Here is a 23,386-nt window from a genome sequence, read left to right as displayed (position 1 = left end):
TTAAGTCAATTTCCTTATTATTGAAGGGCAATTTTGGTCATTGCTTTGTGGATAATAATTCGATTTTTTTTCTTTCCTAAAAAATGTTTTAAATTTTAATTAATTTGAACGACTGAACAAGTAATTTCGCCTTTGACGCGTGGGCGCTGAGGGTGGAAGGGATACTCGTCAGCCGCGCGTCATTTTTATTTTTGCTCGTCAGTGGACGCGTGTGCAGAGGAGCTTTGCGGGAACATGGTTGGTGCACGACTCGGATGAGATGGTCCTACAGCGCTATGGAGCCGAGCAGAGCCGTATTTATGTGGATCTGCGCACTCTGGTGCTGTCTCCCGTTGCTGAGCGTAAGCGCGGAGGTAAGAGCGCTTCCACGCAGGCTGTTTAGTGCTGTGCGCCTGACAAGAGCTACATTTGTCATGTGCCCCACTGCTCCAGATTTAGATTCGTCTTAGCAGAGTTCTGAATTGCTGTTTAGTGGGTAACAACACAGCAAACACCGCCCTCAAGTCTTATGTGGCCTATAGCTTTTTTATATTTCTATTTCCCGGACTAATTTCGCCCAAGTAGAAGATTTTTTTTTCCTGCATTCCACCATGCCGCACTTCTAGAAGTTCAACATAAATACCATAATGGAGGCAACTGAGGCAAAAGTGTAGCGGGACTTGTGATTTTAATGGAACAATGGTGGTATAGCCACACTGTATATACACTTCGCATGTGTATCTGAATGCAAAATCTTTATTTTTAGGCTTTGAGAAATTTTTACCTCACAAAATTTACCTAAATCCACACATTACATCCTTCACAACAAATCCTACTTTTATATTAATTGCATATAACACTTTTTGTACAATTTATACATATTACTAAGCAAACTGACGCTCACAAAACATTATAGTGAACATTTACTTTTGTTAAAGAGACACTATGTATTATAGAGGAACATGTTAGCTAGCCTACACAATTCCCTTCAAAACATGAATTGCATTTATTTATTAATTTATTTTATGTTAAAATAATAATGTCCGTATTACATATTTTGTTTTTTTATTCTGTACCAAAATAATATTTTTGCCACTAGATGTCGTACTAAACCACAAGCCTGTAAATCCAAGTCATGTGGAACCAGGCCAGGCCATGCTATGAGCCAGGCCTTACTATGGGCAAGGCAAGGATATGTGCTAAGGTGAATAGGTGTGTCCTCCTTGGTCCTGGCCTGTACGGTATTGCCACGTTCACGTGATCTCGGAAACTCGGAAGATCTGACCTCAACTCGGAAAAATTAGCTTTAACACAACTTTGTTCAGAATTTCAACTCAGAAACTTGTGCAGAAGCATTTTACTCAGAGTTCCCAAGTGTACGTCACAGTGATAGTATACTATAGAAATGGAGGATAACATAGATTCAAGCTGAGTTTGAGAGGGACTTCTGTTTTAAAATACACTGGTGGTTCTACTTAGCAAAACCAGCTTGATATTAAAATGAACAAAGTTATCAGCAAGACCATCCATCCATTTTCTTCCGCTTATCTGGGTCCGGGTCGTGTGGGCAGCAGTCTAGGCAGGGACTCCCAGACTTCCCTCACCCCAGACACGTCCTCCAGCTCCTCTGGTGGGACCCCAAGGCGTTCCCAGGCCAGCCGAGAGACATAGTCCCTCCAGCGTTCAGTAAGACCAGTTTGTGGAAATTTCTTCAGTTTGAGTTTCAGTTTCGGCCTGCAAGCACCTGCCTGCAGTGCAACTTGATCATCTTTACTAATTCATTGGAACTATATGTAAAAACACATATTGTTGTGATGCAGGATGACGACTGATTGACAGCTGTTTGGACCTGATATTTTTTGATGAAACATGACGCCCTGCAGTTCCTTCCTTCCTTTCTTCTCTCATCTAGGCCTATTGACATTTATATCATCACAGATGTAAAATCAAATAGACCCCATGTGTTGTAAAACAGTCAACATGATTATTATATAATCATGATAAGCTAAAATTTTTACCATAGACCAGGTCTAAGCATGTGAGCTCTGGATTCTTTGCTCTGGTGATGTGATGTTAGTCCATGGTGTGTGGGGGAAAAAGGAGAATGCATTCACAAAGTTGCATGTAGCTTCAAAAAATCCAAAAGTTGAAATGAACACAAGATCTGTCTCTCCACTGGGACTCTGCGTGATCTGAGCCTGGCTGTTCTCCGGCTCAAGGAGCGTCCAGGCTGATTTCAGCTTTTTTCTCCTTCCCCTCGACTGTGCTCGCTGATAATCCAGGCAAGGATTTCGGTATTTTAAACACACCTATTGTCAAGAGCTTGTACTGCCTGGTGTGGTGGCATAATCTTTCTCTAGATCAGATAGGATTGATATACATATTACAAATTTGATATTTTTATGTAATAAATACAAACAAAGCATGTATTTATTGTCTAAACTCGATATACTAGTAGTCAGTGTGCCATGTGTCTCATTTAGAGTTTGAATCTGGGATCAGCTGTTCTATAAGCAGCCACTCTAATGCCACTTCAGGCAGCTCCTGAAGGAAGGGACGTGAATAAGCCGTTCAAAGAAAATTATATCAGTGTCCCCTCATGATGATGTACAAAAGTGCACACAAATATGCCCTCTGATGTCCAAACGGAATTCATTTTGAATTTGAATGGCTTTCAGAATTATCACATAGTAATAATAGTAAAAATGATAAGCATAGAACTGGTGTCAGTTAAAGGTTCACTTTGTGGTCTAAAACCTGTTTGTGTCAATGGAAATATTAAATATTGCATTAGCCAGGAACATTTCAAAGCATGACAGTATATTCATGGAGATGAGCATACGACATCACTATGTATGCCCATTTACATTGCATTTTTTTACATTTGAGGTAGTGTAAAGGGTGTATAAGACCCTATAGCACAAAAGTGGATTTCAAAACAGGAATTTACCTAAGTAGAAAATATTGTGATTGTATTGAAATGCAACAAAATGGGGTGGATAGACGTTCATGACATGAATATTTTTCAATATATGTGGTATAGAAATGACATAATAATTTACCCTTGTTGGTGTATAGCACATGTGTCAAACTCAAGGCCCGGGGGCCAAATGCAGCCCGCCACATCATTTTATGTGGCCCGCAAGAAGATAAATTAAAAGGCATGACTGTCATTTTAAAATAAGTCTATACTGCTTTAATGTTTGCACTGACAATAAACTAATGAGATTTTCCCAGCAAGTGGAACTGAGAAATATTTGCAAATAATCATTCCAAAATGTTCATCAAGAGGAAAATTGTTGGCATGGAAGGAAGTTGGGAGGAAGCAAGGTGAAGGTGAATACAAGTTTGTGCTTTGAGGAGAAAAAACGATGTTTTTTGTGTTTTGAGGCGCGGTCGGTACAATATACATCGACATTTTGACACCAAAGATGGAGCTAAGTATGGAAAAGTGAGTCTGCAAGAAAAACAACAAATTGTCCAATAATTAAAAGGCTGTAAAAGGCCGTATTTGAAGCAGAGCTGAAGGTCTATGAGCAGGTGTGTCCCGACCAGATACACACTTTTAAAAATGTCAGTTTATCACAGAAACCGTCATTTAACAAGTTAAAAAGAAATTACATTTATTTTACATGACATTCGGCTACATTTTGTGACATTTACACTGCCGCACAGTCACATCTGGCCCTTGATGGCGGCCATTTTGCTGATGTGGCCCTCGGTGAAAATGAGTTTGACACCCCTGGTGTATAGTATGTCACCTTGTCCACATAACTATTACTATTCAATTGCTTGGTTTCATTTACTAGATCATTCACTTCTTTGGTTGCACTTTAACCAAGTGGTTGGCCCTAGCAAACTTTATCTGAAGATCATAATTGACACATAATTGTTTGAGTCTGAAGTCCACTGATAATAACCTCTTATACTCTTAAATATTTGATTTAGGCAGAGCCTGTGCTACTATAGGTCTTGGCTCTTGGCTCTATTAGTCATTTCTGTCCAGTAACATTTTGTCTGCAGACAAAATATTTTAGTGTGTTTTCTTCCCAGATGGAGCGCATTGGTCACCAGAATACAGTGCACTGGACAGGTATGGATATGAATAGACTGTTACTAGTACTGGCTTGGCAATGAAAAAAGATCATTTAAAAAAAAAAGGATTTCAGCAACTTAAACACACCTATTGTCAAGAGCTTGTACTGCCTGGTGTGGTGGCATTATCTTTCTCTGGATCAAAGAAAAAAAAAAAAAAAAAAAAAAAGAAAAAAAAAAAAAAAAAAAAAAAAAAAAAAAAATATATATATATATATATATATATATATATATATATATATATATATATATATATATATATATATATATATATATATATATATATATATATATATATATATATATATATATATATATATATATATATAAACCTTATGATGAATGTGAATTTAATATACCCTAAAAATTAGGTGATTCTTAACTACTATTACTATTTATTTAGATAGTGATAGTTGAACACAACCAATTTATCAATATTTCTGTTGAGCAAAATCATTATGAATATTATATAACAACATACTATAGAGCAGATTTGATATTCTCTGCTCAACAAAGTGCAAACATGAGAGAAGGGTACTGAAGTGATTTGGTATTTGGTCTCTGCTTTAATTTTGCAGATGTGCAGTCATGCTCTGGCAGCCTTAGTCCTCAGGGCTTCTACACTGGGTCAATGTCAGTTACAGAGGCTGGTGTGCCCTGCCTTCGGTGGACAGAATTCCCTGATTACATGCAGCAGTATCCAGAGGGTGGCCTTGGAGAGCACACACATTGCAGGAATCCAGACAGAGAGCTGCGGCCCTGGTGCTTTTATCGTCAGAAGTCTGGTGCTATCAGCTGGGCCTACTGTGACTGCAACTATGGTGAAACTACTTACTACTAAACTGACTGAACCCATGCTGAAAAATATGACACGTGCACTTTTATCCAATATTAAGTGAAATCTGCCACTGGTTAATTTTTCCTGTGCCAGGAGCCGCTCGACTTGTAGGAGGTCCCTCCAGTAACAGAGGGCGTTTGGAGGTCTACTTCAGTGGCCAGTGGGGGGCTGTGTGTGACACACACTGGACTGATGGGGATGCTAGTGTGGTCTGCAGACAGCTGGGGCTTGGGTGAGGAGTACAACTTGGCACAAAAACAGCATAACATTTAATCAGCCAAGACTGAAGGGCTTCTGAGAAACAATACATTGCATTCCAAATTATTATGCAAATGATATTTTTTTCTGATTTGCCAAATTGTCAATATATATGACAGTCATCATAATTTTCATGTCATCAACCTTTAGAGTACAATTTGAATGTTGTAGAACAAACCTTCCAAAGATAACAGTATTTTTTTTTAATCAAAACTTAAGATGCACTGTTCCAAATTATTATGCACAACAGTTTCAAACCACGTTATTGTTATGAAGAACTGAAAATGGTCATTTGTTTATTTTTCAGTTAGAGGCATTAGCATATTACTGAAATCAAAAGCTATATCAATCAAAACATCTGAACAGGTCAAGTTATATTTTAACATAGGACCCCTTATTTGATAGGAGCTTCACAATTCTTGCATCCATTGAATTTGTGAGTTTGTGGAGAGTTTCTGGTTGAATGTCTTTGCTGGATGTCTGAATAGCCTCCCAGAACTGCAGTTTGGATGTGAACTGCCTCCCTCATACATCTTCGCTTGAAGATGCTCCAAAAGTTCTCAGTAGGGTTGAGGTCAGGGAAGGATGTAGGCCACACCATGACTTTCTCTTCTTTTATGCCCAGCGCAGCCAATGATGCAGAGGTATTCCTTGTAGCATGAGATGGTACATTGTCATGAATGAAGATGATTTTGCTATGGAAAGCATGGTTCTTCTTTTTGTACCATGGAAGAACGTGGTCAGTCAGAAACTCCAAATACTTTACAGAGGTAATTTTCACAGGACCCTAAAGGGGCCGACCAGCTCTCGCCCAATGATTCTGGCCCAAAACATGACTCCGCCACCTTCTTACTGATGTCGCAGCCTTGTTGGGACATGGCTGCCGTCCACCAAGCATCCATCACTCCATCCATCTGGACCATCCAGGGTTGCACGGTGCTCATCAGTGAACAAGACTGTGTGCTCTGAATCAGCTACAAATCTCTTAATAGTATGATGATCATGCTCAAGTTTTCCAGAAATATCTAAGATTTTCATACCTTGTCCAAGGTATTCAACTATTTCATGCTTTTCGGCACTAGATAGATCCTTTTTCTTTCCCATATTGCTTGATGGTGGTTTTTAAGTATTTTTTCCTTTAATTGGACTTACATGGCAAACTAATTGGCACAGGTGTCTGAGATTGATTTTACTGACCTAAAGAGCCCTGAGACACAATACCATCCATCAGTTTAAAAAAAAAAAGTGACTTTATGACACTTAAGCACAATTTGCATAATAAATTGGAACACTGTGTACTTTTTTGTACCATTTCTGATGTTGATGGCATTTTGGGGGGCAGAACACAACATTTTATAGCCAAGTGCCCCATAGGCTGTGTAAATAAAATAGTCTGTGCGGTTCTGTATATTTTATCAAACTTTTTTTCTTTTTTTTTTTACAGTGAGTTTGGAAAGGCCCTATTTGACTCGTCTTTTGGCCTAAGCTCCATCTTACACTATGAGCGCCTGGGTTGCCATGGTAATGAGAGATCCTTGGTGGAATGTCAAAGTCAGAAGTTTGTCTCAGGCGACTGTAACCATGGAAACTACGCAAGGATGACTTGTGCTGAGCCTAAAGGTAACAAATACATTTTGACCATGTTTGTTAACACAGCGCTGTTGGGACCAGTGTATCAATAGTCAAATACAAAGCAATGCCAATGACCATTATGCTCCTCATACTTTTTGCCTGACCATCTAAAATCACTGCATTGTATATATATTCCATACAGAAATTGGTTTCTCTGTATAATATACATGGAAGAAGTCAGTTGGTTTGCCAGACTCAACCCAATGGGTGGCGTTCATAGAAATAATAAACAATATTTTCTTTGTCAGTACAAAGTCAAATAACTTTTTCACAATAGCTTTGGAGTGGTGCCATTATTAAACTCCAAAGACATCATTATTGAAAGGTGAAAGGACTTAAAGGACCCAAGATTAATTATAAATAAGTACAAACAAAGAGTCAATCACAAACAAATAATGATGGGCCATGAATCATAAATTTGGAAATTTCCTTCAAAACCAGAACCAGCACACTGGTGACAGTGAGACAGTAATCTGCAACATCAGACCTACGACAACCACCAACACTCCAAGTACCACATTGTGCCACATTCCTACTTGGCAATATGAGTGTTTTGCCTAAGGACACAATACTAAACTAAGTATTGGTTGGTGTTGTGTGCTGTTGTCTTGTTCCATGTACTATAATATCAGACACTGAAGTGTTTCTCTGTCTGTGCTGTGTGTTTTACTGGTGTATCTCTCAGATAGCCTCCCTGTGAGACTAGTGGGTGGACAGGAGTATTTCCAGGGGCGAGTGGAGGTGTACCATGACGGGCTCTGGGGCACAGTCTGTGATGATGAGTGGGATGATACTGATGCTGAGGTGGTGTGCAGGCAGCTGGGCATTGGGTAAGAACTTTTAGTGGCAGAAAAACTGTATGGGGTATAAGGATGTGACACTGATATTGGCGATTTTTCTGTCTTTCCTGGGGCAAGGGGCGTAGCAAAAGCATGGATGGGAGCCCATTTTGGCCATGGCTTTGGTCCAGTTTACCTTGCTGATGTTCGCTGCACTGGGAATGAGTTTGCACTGGAGCAGTGTCCTCAGAGCAGGTGGGGGCTACACAATTGTGAGCACACACAAGACGCTGGAGTGTCCTGTAACCCCTACACAGGTACATACATGTGTGATATAAGATATTAGGGCTTATTACCACTTTGGAACCAGCACCAAACGAGGATAATAAAATATAACTAATATTACAATAGGTTAGATTGTTTAAAGTTGAGATGGAGGACAGGTCAGAATTCTGTTTCTAATTCTATTCTAATTCTGTATATTCTATCTATCTATCTATCTGGGTTGTTTTTTTTAGTTTGTTTATGGTTAATATCAAAGTTCAAAGTACTCTCTACCAGCAAACATTAAATATTACAATCCCAATAGCTCATCATTGACCTATTGCTCATCATTAGGTTGGTCTGGCCCAGATTATAAGCGAAGCCAGCAGAGGGACCCCAAGAGCCCATACATTTATATTAAAAATAATATATCAAGTTTTATTGGAAACCGGGCTTGTGTGTTTACAGCAGCCTAAATAGCCCTCTCAAACAATTACAATTGTTTTATATCTATAGTAGCAAAATATCTGCCGCTGCCTACATTTGTTTTTGAGCCGGGCAGAGGTAAGGGCAACCACGTGTTTACACCGGTGCAAGGACACTTTATAATGTGAATGTAAGCCCATAGTCGCCAACTGAAACTAATTTAAATTCACCAGAAACTTGTCTTGAATTCTTGACCCCCTTTATATGATTGTCTACTTTTCTTGTAACTATGGTAGTTGTGACATTCTGGATGTTTTCAGTCAGATGTTGATCACATAAATACAATTACAATTAGTCAAGGTGATGAAAGTCATAATTTTGTCAAATGTGAATCACCATTAGCCTAGCCAGGATACATCCACTGTTGGGGTCCCCAGAGACAAATTCAGCTTAGGGTCCCCTGAAAACTAGGGCCAGCCCTGTCATTGAGGAATCAATGATATAATTGTTAGTCAGTGGAAAGGGGAGGACTTTCATCTATAAGAAATTATGTGGCACATATGTTGAGCCAGCCAATCCTTAACATAATGATAATGACATTTGGATATTTACTAAATGAATAACTAAGTAAATAAATAGATAAAAATAAAAATAAATAAATCTCCCATAGAGTTACATAGGCTGCCTGTCCTACATCTGAAGTTATGACATAATCAGTACTATACAGTACAGTACTATACTGTTTAAATGTTAACACATTTGACACACATAGGGGGAAACATTTACCAAAAAATGTAAATATTGCATTAAATAATAACAATAACTGAACATGTATGTAATTTTTTTATTGATGCAGATGGTGCTGTTCGTCTGGTGGGGGGAGATGGACCATGGGAGGGCCGTGTAGAGATCTACTCAGAGGGGCACTGGGGAACAGTGTGTGATGATAACTGGACCGAACTAAATACACAGGTGGTGTGTAGACAGCTAGGTTTCAGGTCAGTTGACACACAAAGCAAGGTGCATGCTGGTTTCTCACTTGATTTTGTCTTTACATTCAGGTGTCTTATACCAAGTTTTTGTGAACCAAATTTGGTTGGATCTGGCGGTTCTCTAGATTTAATCTGTGTCAATAACAGATCTCTCAGCATGTTAACCTCCATTGTTCTGCTTCTGCCTGTGAAATGATGCATAACTGTTTGTATGTAACTGTATGTTGTGGACCTATTCTTACCAGTGCTTGTTGTCTTCAGTCGTCAGGTGGAAGGAACACCAGAAGGATCATATGAAGAGAGTCATGGGCTGATCCTGCTGGATGAGGTGGAATGTAAAGGCACAGAGTACAGTCTGTTGGCTTGTTCCCACTCTGCCCTGGGCCAACATGACTGCACCCACAGTGAAGACGTAGCAGTGCGTTGTCAAAGGCCCATTGGCACCCATAGTCCTCCTGCTACCTACAGGTCAATCCTGGCCAGTATGTACACAAGTTTTTGACAGTCAAAACATGTTAAATATTTAACATATTTTTGGCAGGACGTTGTGCCACCTTCTTTCAGGCACTCCGGTGCGGCTTGTGGCTGGGGAGAGCCCAAAGGAAGGCAGAGTGGAGGTGTTTATGAATGGCCAGTGGGGTACTGTATGTGACGATGGATGGGATGACATCAATGCTGCTGTGGTGTGCAGACAGCTGGGTTTTAAGTGAGTCTTATGGAAGATCCAAAAGCTGCTAAAATATTTCAAATTGGTATAGTCAAAATAAAAAATACTAATTATAGATCAATTCAATCTATTCTGTAATAAGTAAACTTAAAATTTCATCATCACATTAACTTTACTTTATCATTCCAGAAGTTTGATTTCATAAATCTGTTTACATACTACAGAGATGGTATTATTTTAGACAAAGTGACTGTAAAATTAAGAATTTCTGTGTTTGGTAATGGTCTCAATAATTGTTAATCATTTAAATTATGATTTTTCTCATAATTATGACACAAAAATCTGATATTTTTACATCCCTATGTGTTAAATACAACTTTCAAAGGTGCTCAGATCTGAACCTGTGAAAGATGCCTTTTACAGTTGAAACCAGAAGTTAGCATACACTAGATAAAAAGACTCATATGCTTTGTTTTCTTCTCTCTATCTGACATGAAATCTGACTAAACTTTTCCTGTTTTAGGTCAGTTAGGATTACTAACATTATTTCTCTTTGCTAAATGCCAGAATAATGAGAGATGGATTTATCAAATGGGAAAAACCCAGATGATGATGTCATTTTTTTGGAAAGTTCTGACAGGTGTATTGATTAACGTTTGAGATAATTAGAGATACTAGATAATTAGAAGGTACACCTGAAACACAGGGGCCGGTGCATAGAGATCTGGGTGGCAGTCAAAGGAGGTGGGGGCCTCGACGACCGGATCTCCGGACACGGAGACTGGCTCTGGGGACATGGAATGTCACCTCACTGGGGAAAAAGGAGCCTGAGCTGGGAGGAGGCCCCATGAACCTTGTGAAGATGCTGGCTGAAGCACATCAACCAGGAAGTTAAGCTTGTGCACAAATAGGCCTTTCAAATGGACAATGACCTGAAGCATACAGTCAAACTGGTTACAAAGTGACTTAAGGATAACATTGTTTTGGAGTGGCCATCACAAAGCCCTGATCTCAAGCCTAGTGAAAATGTATGGGCAGATCTGAAAAGACAAGGCAGCCTACAAACTTCACTCAGTTACACCAGTTCTGTCAGGAGGACTGGGCTAAAATTCCTGTCAACTATTGTGAGAAGCTTGACCCAAGCTTGACTCATGTCATACAAATTAAAGGAAATGGTACCAAATACTAATGAAATGTATGTAAACTTCTGACTTTTAAGAAAGTAATGAAAATTTTTCTCAAAAAATCTTTCTCTCATTATTGTGGCATTTAGCAAATATTTTTGTTTTTATGTATCTCTCTCTGTTGTTGCCGATTTTGTGGTTTTAGGCCTGTTATGCTAATATGATATTCTTATTTCTTCTTTGCGTCCTTTTGAGGCACACAAGTGTCTCATATCTTCTATCATCTTTCTTATCCAGGGGTACAGCTAAGGCTCGGTCCATGGCCTACTTCGGGCCAGGCCAGGGTCCCATCCACTTGGACAATGTCCGATGCTCAGGGGTGGAAATGTCACTGGGACAGTGTCAGTCTGACGATCAAGGGGGGCACAACTGTCACCACAGTGAGGATGCTGGGGTCATTTGCCAATATACTCTGGAGCCATTTCAAGACAGTAAGATGTCGCTTCACATGTGTGGTCAAAGTCTGAGCAAAAAACGCCGCCTTCGACGCATTATTGGGGGTACCAAGTCCCTCAGGTAAGAGCAACTTACCAGATAGGCCCGCATCTTCATAGAGGGACTTCAATGTAGTAAACAACAGATATCCATTTACTTAAAAAATATCTATGTGAAATGTTTAGCCATATGCATGTATCACCCAAAGTCAATTTTTTTTTAGATAATCAAAAAAGTCCCCGAGCTGCTTTCTCATCAGTTGCTTTCCCAGGCATGAACTCCCTCATAACAATATCAGATTATTTTTTCACATTTACACATTAAATTGGATTGACATATAAACTAATCAGTCATCTTAAAGACCTTACAGGTGTTATTTACTATAGAAATAACACCTCTACAAAACAATGAACTGTAACTCTACAAGTGTAAACAGAAGATTGTGGTCAAAGAAAGCTGCACATTCATGTAAATCAGGGATGTCAAACACATTTTCACCGAGAGCCACATGAGCAAAATGGCTGTCCTCAAAAGGCCAGATGTAAAATAGATGTAACTACTTTTTTAACTTGTTAATTAACTGTTTCTGTATTTATTACTTATTCATGTTTCAAATATTGCATATTCATTTGCATAGATGTAAAAATATGGCTGTGTAAAGACATACCTCTTAATAAAATTACATTTTAAGACCATCATACCTTTTAATTTACCATGTTGAGGGCCACATAAAATGATGTGGAGGGCCACATTTGGCTCCTGGACCTTGAGTTTGACACATGTGATGTAAATGTTCACATTTCATAATTGTTATGTGAAAATTGTCACTATTATGTGCATGGATGTCACTTAAATTTGTGCCAAAATGTGCCCTCATATGTCACAATGTGCTATTTTATCTCATTCATACCTTTCCTGTGGCATATGTTACTTCTGATAGCTTCCACAAGATCTTAGCTTCATTTATATACAATTTCCCATTTAGATCATGCACAGGCTGAAAAAAACAGCATTTTGAAGATACTGTTTTTATCCGAATGTTTGTCAAAATAAGGTCCTAGGGCTGAAAATATTAAGAGATAGTCAGCTGAGTGACTCGCCTTTGATGTGTTTCAAACTCTTGAATATGGCTTCAAGTGCATCACATGGTTTAGAGGTCCCTTAAACATAGACCAGTCTTTGCTATTGTTTGCTACACTCTTGCATAGAATTGGCAAACGTATCAATACCAGAATCAGAATCTAGATACTTTTTTGAACAAGGAAAAAAAAAAAACTATTTTGACCTATTCTAAATCTAAATCTTTTTTTTCATAGTCAGATATACACATAAGCATATTAGGGGATAAGTTAAATTTTACATAAAACATCAAGAGGAATTATAATTCACAAGTTATAATAACAAGGTTATTCAAAGTGCATAACAGAATAAGAAAGAGAAAAAGACACCACAATACAAACTAATAAAACATAAATAATCATTATAAAATTAACATTAAAAGAGAAGAGTGCAGAATAAGGCAGCGACTGACAGAAAGATAGAGATAGAAGATAGAATGAACACAAGGCAACCCCAACGCCACTTGCAGAGACTAAGTGAAGTACCATCTGAAAGTCCCCCAGAAGGTGTGAATGCAGCATTGAGATTGCTCTCAATGCTGCATTCACATCTTTTAGGAGACTTACCTCAACCATACCTACCTCAACCATCACAGAAACCAATGAGCTCATATACACAGCAGTTATCCTAGAGATGCTTGGCTATAAGAGCAACCATGGGAGCCATGAAAAACAATACCCACCATGGAAATGACGGTTAGAGGCTAATAATTATAATGGCTTACACTTGTAATGCACTTTACAGGCTTTTCAAAGCCTCTCAAAGTGCTACACTATAGTCATTATTCATTCATTTCCACACTTGGTGATGGTAAGCTACTACTGTAGCCACAGCTGCCCAGGGGAGACTGACGGAAGCGAGGCTGCCAATCTGCGCCATCAGCCCCTCCGACCACCACCTATCATTCACACACACACCACTTTCATACTAGGCAATGTGGGTGAAGTGTCTTGCCTAAGGACACAACGACAGAACTTGGTCTTAGCGGGACTCAATCCTCTGACCTTCAGATTGGGGGACCAACACTCTAACCACTGAGCCACTGTCGCCCCTAGAGGCTAGAATCAAGGCAGCACGGAGAGAAATGAGCCAACTGTCAGAGGCCCAGAGAGGAGCGATGAGCCGCCAAGAGGTACCCACGAGATAATCAAGCCAGACGAATAAACCGTCTGTTCACAACCCGCGAAATATGTATGCTCAATGGCAGGGTAATAAGGCACCAAGGCTGGAAACTGAACAGTACTGGAAAGGTATAAGGGAGAAGGAGGCATCACAATACAGCGATGCACATTGGCTGATGGCTCTGAGAGAAGACCACAGCAACCTTCCTGAACAGAATCCAGTTACCATCACAGTGGCATTCATCCAGGAAAGAGTCTCAGGTATGAAAAACGACCACACCAGGCCCTGACATGATCCACGGCTAAAGAAGCTCACTTCTCTCCATGAGCGCCTGGCAGCACAAATGAACCAGCTGCTAATGGATGGGACTCACCCTGAATAGCTAACTGAAGGGCGTACGATCCTGATCTAGAAAGATCCCACAAAGGGTATAGTACCATCCAACTATCGTCCAATAACCTGTCTCTCCACAACATGGAAGCTCATGTGAATCATCACGGCAGCTAAGATAAGGGGGCACTTGGATCAGTACATGTGCACAGCGCAGAAGGGCATCGGCAAAGATACCAGGGGAACCAAACACCAGCTCCTGGTAGACAGAACTGTTGCCCGAGACTGCAGAACCCGTAAGACCAACCTGTGCACTGCCTGCATTGATTACAAGAAAGCCTGCCTGCATTGATTACAAGAAAGACTATGACTATTGTTACTGCTATTGCTATTGTTTTTTCTGATGCACTTTAAACATACTGAGGCACTTTACTTACCTCTTGCACTTTAAATAATACTGACCCCCTGCACTTTAAGTAACTGCTGCAATTTTACTTCTACTTGACTATTTTATTGTTGCTTTATTACTTGTTTTATTAGTCTGTTGAACACTGAATAATCTGTACTTTTGAATTCTTGCACCGATCTGTACTGTATTGTTTTTACATTATATGTGTTAATTGTTGTTTTAATTGCTGTTTAACTGTTATATTAGTTGTTGTTTTAGGACTACAGATGGAAAGTAGCATTATGCTAAATCTGGTGCAGCCATCTTTTAATGTAACTGCACATTGTCCATTAAATAAAATAAAGTAAAGTAAAGTGCCACACACATGGATTACTGAATGCCTGCAGCTGTACAACATCAATAGGATTCTAAGAGTCTTCATTGCACACTTGATGAGGTTGTGGAAAACCACCCTTGAAGCCAATGTCAAGCCACTTGCACAACTGACCATCAAATGTGGCATACACCAAGGAGACGCACTGTCCCCACTGCTGTTCTGCATAGGACTGAACCCCTTCAGCCAAGTCATCAACAACACTGGCTATGGATATCGACTCAGGAATGGGGCCACCATCAGTCACCTACTCTACACGGATGACATCAAGCTGTACGCTAAGAATGAGCGAGACATCGACTTGCTGATCCACACCACCAGGATCTACAGCACAGACACTGGAATGTCATTCGGGCTTGAGAAGTGTAGCCGGATGGTGACAAAGAGAGGGAAGGTAGTCCACACTGAAGGGGTCTCACTCCCAGAAGGAACAATAGCAGACATTGAGGACAGCTACAAGTACTTTGGTATACCACAAGCAAATGGCATTGTTGAAGAGGAAACAAGGAAAGCAGCCACGGCCAGATATCTCAGACGAGTAAGGCAAATCCTAATGAGTCATCTCAATTTCAAGAACAAGACCCAGGCAATAAACAACTACGCCCTGCCAGTAATCTGATACCCAACAGGAATCATAAGCTGGCCAAAGAAGGAGATACAGACCACAGATCTTAAAACTCGAAAGCACCTGGCCATGCATGGCAGGTTCCATCCCAAATCCAGCACCCTGAGACTGTACGCAAGCCGTAAGGAATGAGGCCGAAGACTAGTGAGTGTGAGAGCCACAGTTCAGGATGAAACATCCAAGATCCATAAGTACATCAAGGACAAGGCCCCCACACATGACGTGCTCAGCGAATGTTTCAGACAGTGGAGAGACAGTGGGATGTACCAACGGAACATAACTGAAGTGGCTGATATCAAGAAATCCTACCAATGGCTTGAGAAAGCTGGAGTGAAGGACAGCACAGGGACACCAGAGCGATAGAGGCCCAGATCTACCACACCAGACAAGACCCAAGGTGTAGGCTGTGCAAAGAGACCCCTGAGACAATCAACAAAGCAAAGTCGTTGTGCTGGACATTGCAGTACCAAGTGATGGGAACATCAGGAAGAAGGAACATGAGGAATTAGAGAAATACCTGAGGCTCAAAGAAGAGCTGGAGAAGTCCTGGAAGGTGAAGCCATCAGTGGAGCCCGTGGTCGTCGGAGGACTCGGAGCAGTGACCTCCAAACTGAAGGAGTGCCTACAGTAGATCCCAGGAAAAAAAAAACATCAGACATCTCAGTCCAGAAAAGTGCAAAAAAAAAAAAGTTTTTCAAAAAAAAAGTTTTTATTTTCTAGATATCATGTGTCCACTACAGTGGACATCGGAACACCATACATGTGAAACTGACCCTTGATGGCAATCAATTAGTGCCAAAGAAAATAGCACAATGTCAACATAAGAATGTGTTTAACATCCACATAACTGTCAATTATAACTTTTGTTTGTTTTATTTTGCTTTGTTGTGCTTATTTGCTCTGATACTTCAAAAAGCAATTCCCCTTCATGGAAACACAAAGGAATACTTTGCACTTTGTGCACATCACATATGTTTTGCTCTTGCAGCCAGATCTCCAACACCTTTAGGCATGTGTTTCATTCACCATCTCTGGAAGGTGGATGGCACCATAGTGTCTCATAGCTGCATTTGGCTGCCATTTCCACTTTTGACGTGGTGGAGTGTGTTCATCTTCGTTGCCCCTTATGATTTCTGCTTGAGCCCGGTTAATCAACTCTTCACCAAGGAGCAGTTGGAAGTCAAGAAACTTCAGTGGGTTTTTTTTGTTTTTGTTTTTTTTTTCCCAGAAACTGGCAGTCACTCTCATACTAAAGCCATGAATTGCCAGGTCAAAAAAGTGGAATTACTACACGCACTGTCCATTTCCGAGTGTGAGAGGCTATCCTGTAGAAACTCAACATTCGGTCAACCAAGTCCACACCACCCATATTGGTGCTGTAGTCAGCGATTGCCAGTAGCCTTGACACCTGGACAAACCTTTTCTCTTTCTTGGACCATCTTCTGCGTGTGTCCTGAGGTTCAATGCCATAGGCTGAGGATCCCATGACAACAGACTTTATGACAGCAAGTTCAGGAGGGTTTCATCTAACTACCATCTCTGATGTCCCTCTTTCTTTCTTTTTGAAGAACTTATCCCCTATGATCTTGCACTCTTTTGGAACCCTGTTATTCCTGAGGGTTCCAGTTCCTGTCATCCCTTTTCTCATCAGGGTGTCGAGGAGGTTGATTGAAGTATAGAACCTGTCAAAGAACAGGTGGGTTCCTTGGGGAATAGACTCTGCCAAATGAAGAACAGCTTGTTCTCCAATGCCCTTTCCTCCCGTGTCTCTGAAAGTAGTCTTGCCTTGGTAGAGTACAAAGTCCAAGAGCAAGCCATTTGGTGTGGCCAAGACAAGCACCTCCAGTCCAGTTGGGTATGTTTTAACTGGTACATACTGGCGCATTGGGCAGAGACCAGCAAATGGAACCATTTGCTCCTCAATGTACAATTTTCCTGTTCTAGGCAGATTTAGACATCCTTGCCTTACTTTGGTCAAGAGGGGCCTGACTCTCCACAAGAGATCACTTTTTCTCATATTCTGGAACGTCAATGTGAAAAAAAAGAAAATTTGAAAAAATACAACAAAATGGAGGAAATAACTACAAATGTCCACTACAGAGGACATTTTTAAACAGTTAAATATTACGCTAAAAAACTATTAAAATTAATTAGACAGTGTTTAAATGTGCTGTTAAAAGACTTACATTAAATATGTCACCAACATTTCAAGCCAAAATTTGCTCAATAAAAAGTAAAATGCATTTACTTTTCGTCTTCCCATAAAATGTGCTTGCAGCGACGGACACCATTTTCCTTGACGAAAAAAGAAAGGTACCAAAGCCCCACCCCTTCACATTTGGTATCATTGAAAAGCTCTAAATGTCCTCTGTAGATGTCAAAAGGAGTTTTTTCAGTAGTATGCACTGGGTTGGAGATATTCAGGTTTACATATGTCCTCCATAGAGGACAAATTTGAACTACTGGTACTACTACCACAACATATATTAATATGTTGTGAAGATGTGTACTTCAAACTTTCTTTTTCCAAAAAAAAAAAAAAAAAAAAAGTATTTGGAGCATTTTTTCCTCGCTCTAGCCATTTCTTCTCGATTGGATAAGCACATTTTGCTTTTTCATCAATTTGATCCAAGGCAGTCTAATATAGTTCAAGTTCCATTTGCTCATCTTCAGTTTGCAATTTGCTATTCATTTTCCTTTTTTTTTTCTTTTTTTTTTTTTTACATATATATTTTTTCCAGTTCATAAGACTTGGTGTAACAGTTTTTCATAGCAGCTATTCTCCTATATTTTTCAATAAGTTTCTGTGTTTTTTGAAATCTTCATTGTTGATTAGGGTTTTATTAAATTTCCAGTTATCGATATTATATCTTGGCATATTGGATATTTATTTCAGTAACAATTGCTCTTGTGATCAGAGAATACAGTAGGTGTAATTTCTATTTTTTCCACATTTTCAATAATATTTGCTGAGACAAGCCAGGACTCGTCACTGTATCATGTCTTTATTGCTCCAGGAGTACATTTTATGGTTTGGGTTTTTGTATCTGCAAATGTCTGTCAAGTTCGTTCTGTCGCATATGTTGTAAAGTTCATTAAGCTTTAAGTCTTTTTAGTGCTATTGCTATAATTACTGTAACTGTCACCTTCAAATAATTATCCATGTATATTAAGCAGTGCTTTTTTGCAGGGGCGAATGGCCATGGCAGGTCTCCCTGTGGCTCAGGTCCCAGTCTAAAGGGACCCATCCTCTGTGTGGGGCTTCCCTAATCAACTCATGTTGGGCCCTTTCTGCTGCCCACTGCTTCAAGAGGTAACACAACACATATCTTGGCACCTCTCTCGATGTGTACCCTTGATAACAAAAATAATAGAAAAGCAACAATAGTTCAGAGTAATTAGCATCTTCAAACACACTGAATACTATACAAACATTAAGAAATTTCTTTATTGATTTATTTTTCTATTGAAACTTCCGGGTCAAATGATGAGTGTTCTTGGATGGCCCCAATATAAAAGTGTTTTTTGTACTAACATTTATTAAATTTTTAAATTTTTAGATTTAAAGCCACTAACCACTCTTTTGAAGATAGTGAAGTTCAGATCTTAGCCAGAGAAAAGAAATGGTTTGAGAGAGGAGTTAAAAAAGCTATTTTTGTTAGGAAAGAGAATCCTTCCTTCAACAGAAATGGGGGCCCGAGATATAATCTCTCCCCCATCTACAACTCCATCCTCAGACCCAGAACAATGAGAACAATAGCAGGGTCATTAAGGGCTGAATAGGGTAGTTTCAGCTGAAACTGGAGACAATAGCTGTTTACAGTTTCAGTGTAGTTAGCCCCTCCCCTCAGATAGATTTAAAGGCAGTGGCCTCCACCATTCTGTCCAGAACTGAAGAAGTGGCTTGGATGAGCAGCGAAACGTCTTCACTCCTACAAGATTTGTCTAGTTGACAGATTTAACTTTGTTGTTTGCTAACATTGATTAAAATGATGAAACAACTACCGTAAATTTCGGACTACAGAGCGCACCTGATTAAAAGCCGCACCAGCTAAATTTGAAGAGAAAATCAATTTTGTACATATATAAGCCGCACCTGAATAAAAGCCGCAGGTTTTCATATTGTAACATGAGATATTTACACAGAAAGACGGTGCACTGACACGCTTTTTTTTAAACTGTGCCTGAAAATTGGAACCAACACGACAACAACACGGGATGAACACATCTGCAGGTTTAGAAAATAAAACTGCACCAAAACGGAAAATCTGCTTTTATTTCCTCTGAAAACTTTTGTCGTCTTTTACATTGACCAAGTTGGATTCATTGATGTCGAGCTTACGTGCAGTGGCTCTATTTCAGGAGTCTGCAACCCGCGGCTCCGGAGCCGTATGCGCCTCTTTCAGCCTTATACTGCGGCTCTGCGTGGCTGAAGTGTATTTTATTTGTGTTAGTTCTTTTTTGTTGTAGTTTAAATTGGAAGATTATTATGATCTTAAAATAAAATTATATTTTCTTATTTTTCGTTGCTCAAAATAAGCGTCACACTCGCGGAACAATGTTCAAAACAAACACCGCTCACGTCTCACGTCTCACAGACACAGACACAGACACAGCTCACAGTCCTGCGTAAAGAGCCCTGATTTTCAGACGCTGTGCGCACAGGGGTCAGGAGCAACTTTGGCCCGTCCCTAATGACACACTAATAAGCTCGTCCATAGATGTATCATGAAAATCCTGCTGGAAATCGCCACAGAAATCTATTTGATGTAGTAGCAAGTTTATTATCTGCTCTTGTCTCCGCGGTGACGTATCACGTATAACACATCAGACACGACGCACAAAAGTAGAGCCACAAGCGAGTGAAAATGAGCCAAAACAAAAGTCTTTGGAGAGCTTTTAACAAAGGGGAAAAGGACAACTGAGGAGCCAGAAGAGGAGACTACACCTCCAAGAAAAAGAAAGATAAATTTAACAGACAATGCCTACTTAAAACCTGGGTTTGTCGCTGCAGGTGACTCACGCGCACAGTCCGCTCTACGTAACATACGGGAAAAGCAAATAAGGCAATGAAACCTTCAAAACTGCTTTGGCACATGGAGAATAAGCACCTGGGATTAAACGATACGCCTTTAGAGTTTTTGAAAGAAACTGCGGAGCAGAGTAGACATAATCACATAATCAGCGCAGGGCTCCCTCTGATGCAGCGGTTTGGTGAGTTGTATTTTTTTAATGCACTTAAGTTGTTTTTGCCATATTTATCTGCCACGTGTAGAAGGCTTGTCCGTGAAAATAAAACCCAGGGGCCGTTATCCAGTAAAAAATCCATAAATAAGCCGCACTGCTGTACAAGCCGCAGGGTTCAAAGCGTGGAAAAAAAGTAGCGGCTTATAATCCGAAATTTACGGTAAATGAAATCTTTACTCATTACTGCCAAAGCTAAGTCACACAATGAAGACTCCTTGCAGAGGTACTCTGTAGAATTCTGATACATACAGTTTTGCTTTGATGGCAGGTTTGGCACTGATCCTAGCCGATATTTGTTGCGCCTTGGCGACTATCACACTCAGGAACAAGACGACTTTGAGCGCACCCTAAGCCCTGAACGCATCGTCATCCACAGAAAGTACCAAAGCCATGCCTGGGACTATGACATTGCTCTTGTACGACTCAAAGGCATTGAGGGCAGTTGTGTGGCATTCAACCCTCACACTAGTGCTGTGTGTTTGCCAGAATTCAGCCATAAGTGGGTCACGAGATCTGTCTCCTGTATCATCACTGGCTGGGGATTCACAGGTAACGTTGTACTTGACTGCATATAATCATTTTGGTAAAGCTGTTTTCGCTCCGAGATGAAACCTTATTTTTATGTTTAATATTGCTTGTCTGATGGACATTGACTTTGGATCTCTCTGTTGCACCTTTGTTCGTCCCACAATTTTATATATATATATATATATATATATATATATATATATATATATATATATATATATATATATATATATATATATATATATATATATATATATATATATATATATATATATGTTTTAGAGATAGATATGTTTTATGGCATACTATGAAAAGATTATCCCGGAAGGAACAACAGGAGGGGGCCCACTTCCTGGCCTGCAACAGTAGCTGTGTACCATGTAGTACATAGATAACATTGTTGATAAACATAGTAACAAGGTATTTATTACCTGATTGGTTGGCTTTCCAATTTTTCCATTAAAAGAAGACAATGTAATGGTCAGCTGGTACACCCATTTGATATGTACTACATTTAAAAAAAAACATATTTTAGGAGTTTTTGTAGCAAGAGAGAGGCCAATGCATGCAGGATAATGTGGAAATATTATTAATATTTTGAGATTATAGTCCACTTGATGAATACTGACTTGATACTTTCTGGAACTTTGACATTTTGAGAAAGCCATGAGGCTTTTATAATCCAAAGATTGCATGTCTTTATTGTGTTCTTGCAGACTCTGAGTACTCTCGGACTCTGAAGCAGGCCTGGGTTCCTCTCCTTCCCTCTTGGAAGTGCAAGAAGCGGTATGGAGCCCGTTTCACCAGTCGGATGATATGTGCAGGGAGCCTGTCTGAACAGCGGCGTGTGGACAGTTGTCAGGGGGACAGTGGCGGGCCCCTGGTTTGTCAGCATGGGGGGGGGCACTGGGTTCTCACTGGAGTCATCTCGTGGGGCCATGGCTGTGGGAATCCTGCCTTTCCTGGGGTATACACCCGGGTGAGTAGGTTTTTGCGCTGGATTGACAATGTAGTCAACAAGCCCTAAATCTATATCTGAAAATAAGCCACATCTATTCCAGTAGCTCATCATTAAGAGGAATAAATAATCGACTAATGTAAAGAGCTTTCGGTGCCTTGGTTGGCATGGTGATCCCACTTGGTAGAAGCTGGAGACTTCAGGCACTTAAAACTATATATTTTTTAAATACTTTATATTGATGTCCAATATATATAAGAACAGTGAACTGTTGTAAGCCTACCTGTTTTGAACAGAGGCATAAAGATTTTGTGTCTATATTAATGACAGCAAATACTGCAGTTTATCTTAAATAATTAGAATTATTATTTATGCTATGTGTTGTTATTATTTCACTTTTCATTTATCATGCCGGTAACCTCTGTCTGACATTCAGATTGATTTTTTTAAGGATAAATCAATTAACTACTATTATCAATTGCTGTTATTTTATATATATATATACACACACACACACACACACACACCCACACCCACACACACACACATATATATATATATATATATATATATATATATATATATATATATATATATATATATATATATATATATATACACATTCAGTTCTGGTCAGAATTCAGAATGCTGGTGGCCACTGCCTTAAATCTATCTGAGGGGAGGGGCTAATCACACTGAAAGTGTAAACAGCTATTGTCTCCAGTTTGAGACTAACCTATTCAGCCCTTAACGACCCTACTATTGTTGTTTGTTTGTTATGAATCAGACCTGGACGACTGAGGGTCTACAGAGACAACATCTGCACACACTCACAGGGCATCTCTGCACCCCCACAGGACATCTGGGCAAACATACACACATCTGTACACACACATCTGTGTACACGCACGGGGCATCTGCGCACACTCATAAGGCATCTGTGGACACTCACATCTGCGCACACGCACAAGGCATCTGCGCACGCGCGCACACACACACACATCTGCGCACATTCACAGGGCATCTGCGCTCACTCACAGGGCATCTGCGCACATTCACAGGGCATCTGCGCACATTCACAGGGCATCTGCGCTCACTCACAGGGCATCTGCGCACATTCACAGGG

The 23,386-nt window shown here is 39.9% G+C and overlaps 1 protein-coding gene across 1 annotated transcript; it reads left to right on the top strand.

Moving 5' to 3' along the window:
* The first annotated feature begins 206 nt into the window (after positions 1 to 206).
* On the top strand, positions 207 to 22,733 carry si:ch211-51a6.2 (neurotrypsin). Its single transcript, XM_033979993.2, has 14 exons — positions 207 to 353; positions 4,033 to 4,072; positions 4,653 to 4,895; positions 5,006 to 5,144; positions 6,615 to 6,790; positions 7,488 to 7,632; positions 7,720 to 7,898; positions 9,128 to 9,269; positions 9,525 to 9,745; positions 9,828 to 9,969; positions 11,352 to 11,630; positions 18,718 to 18,840; positions 21,043 to 21,323; positions 22,019 to 22,733. The coding sequence occupies exons 1-14, from the start codon at positions 255 to 257 to the stop codon at positions 22,327 to 22,329; spliced, it is 2,520 nt and encodes an 839-aa protein (XP_033835884.2). The 5' UTR covers positions 207 to 254; the 3' UTR covers positions 22,330 to 22,733.
* The last annotated feature ends 653 nt before the right edge of the window (positions 22,734 to 23,386 follow it).

Source organism: Periophthalmus magnuspinnatus, chromosome 15 (genome assembly GCF_009829125.3).
Source record: "Periophthalmus magnuspinnatus isolate fPerMag1 chromosome 15, fPerMag1.2.pri, whole genome shotgun sequence".
NCBI lineage: Eukaryota > Metazoa > Chordata > Actinopteri > Gobiiformes > Gobiidae > Periophthalmus > Periophthalmus magnuspinnatus.
Note: the sequence above shows the minus strand (reverse complement) of the source record. Positions and strands in the feature narration are given on the sequence as shown.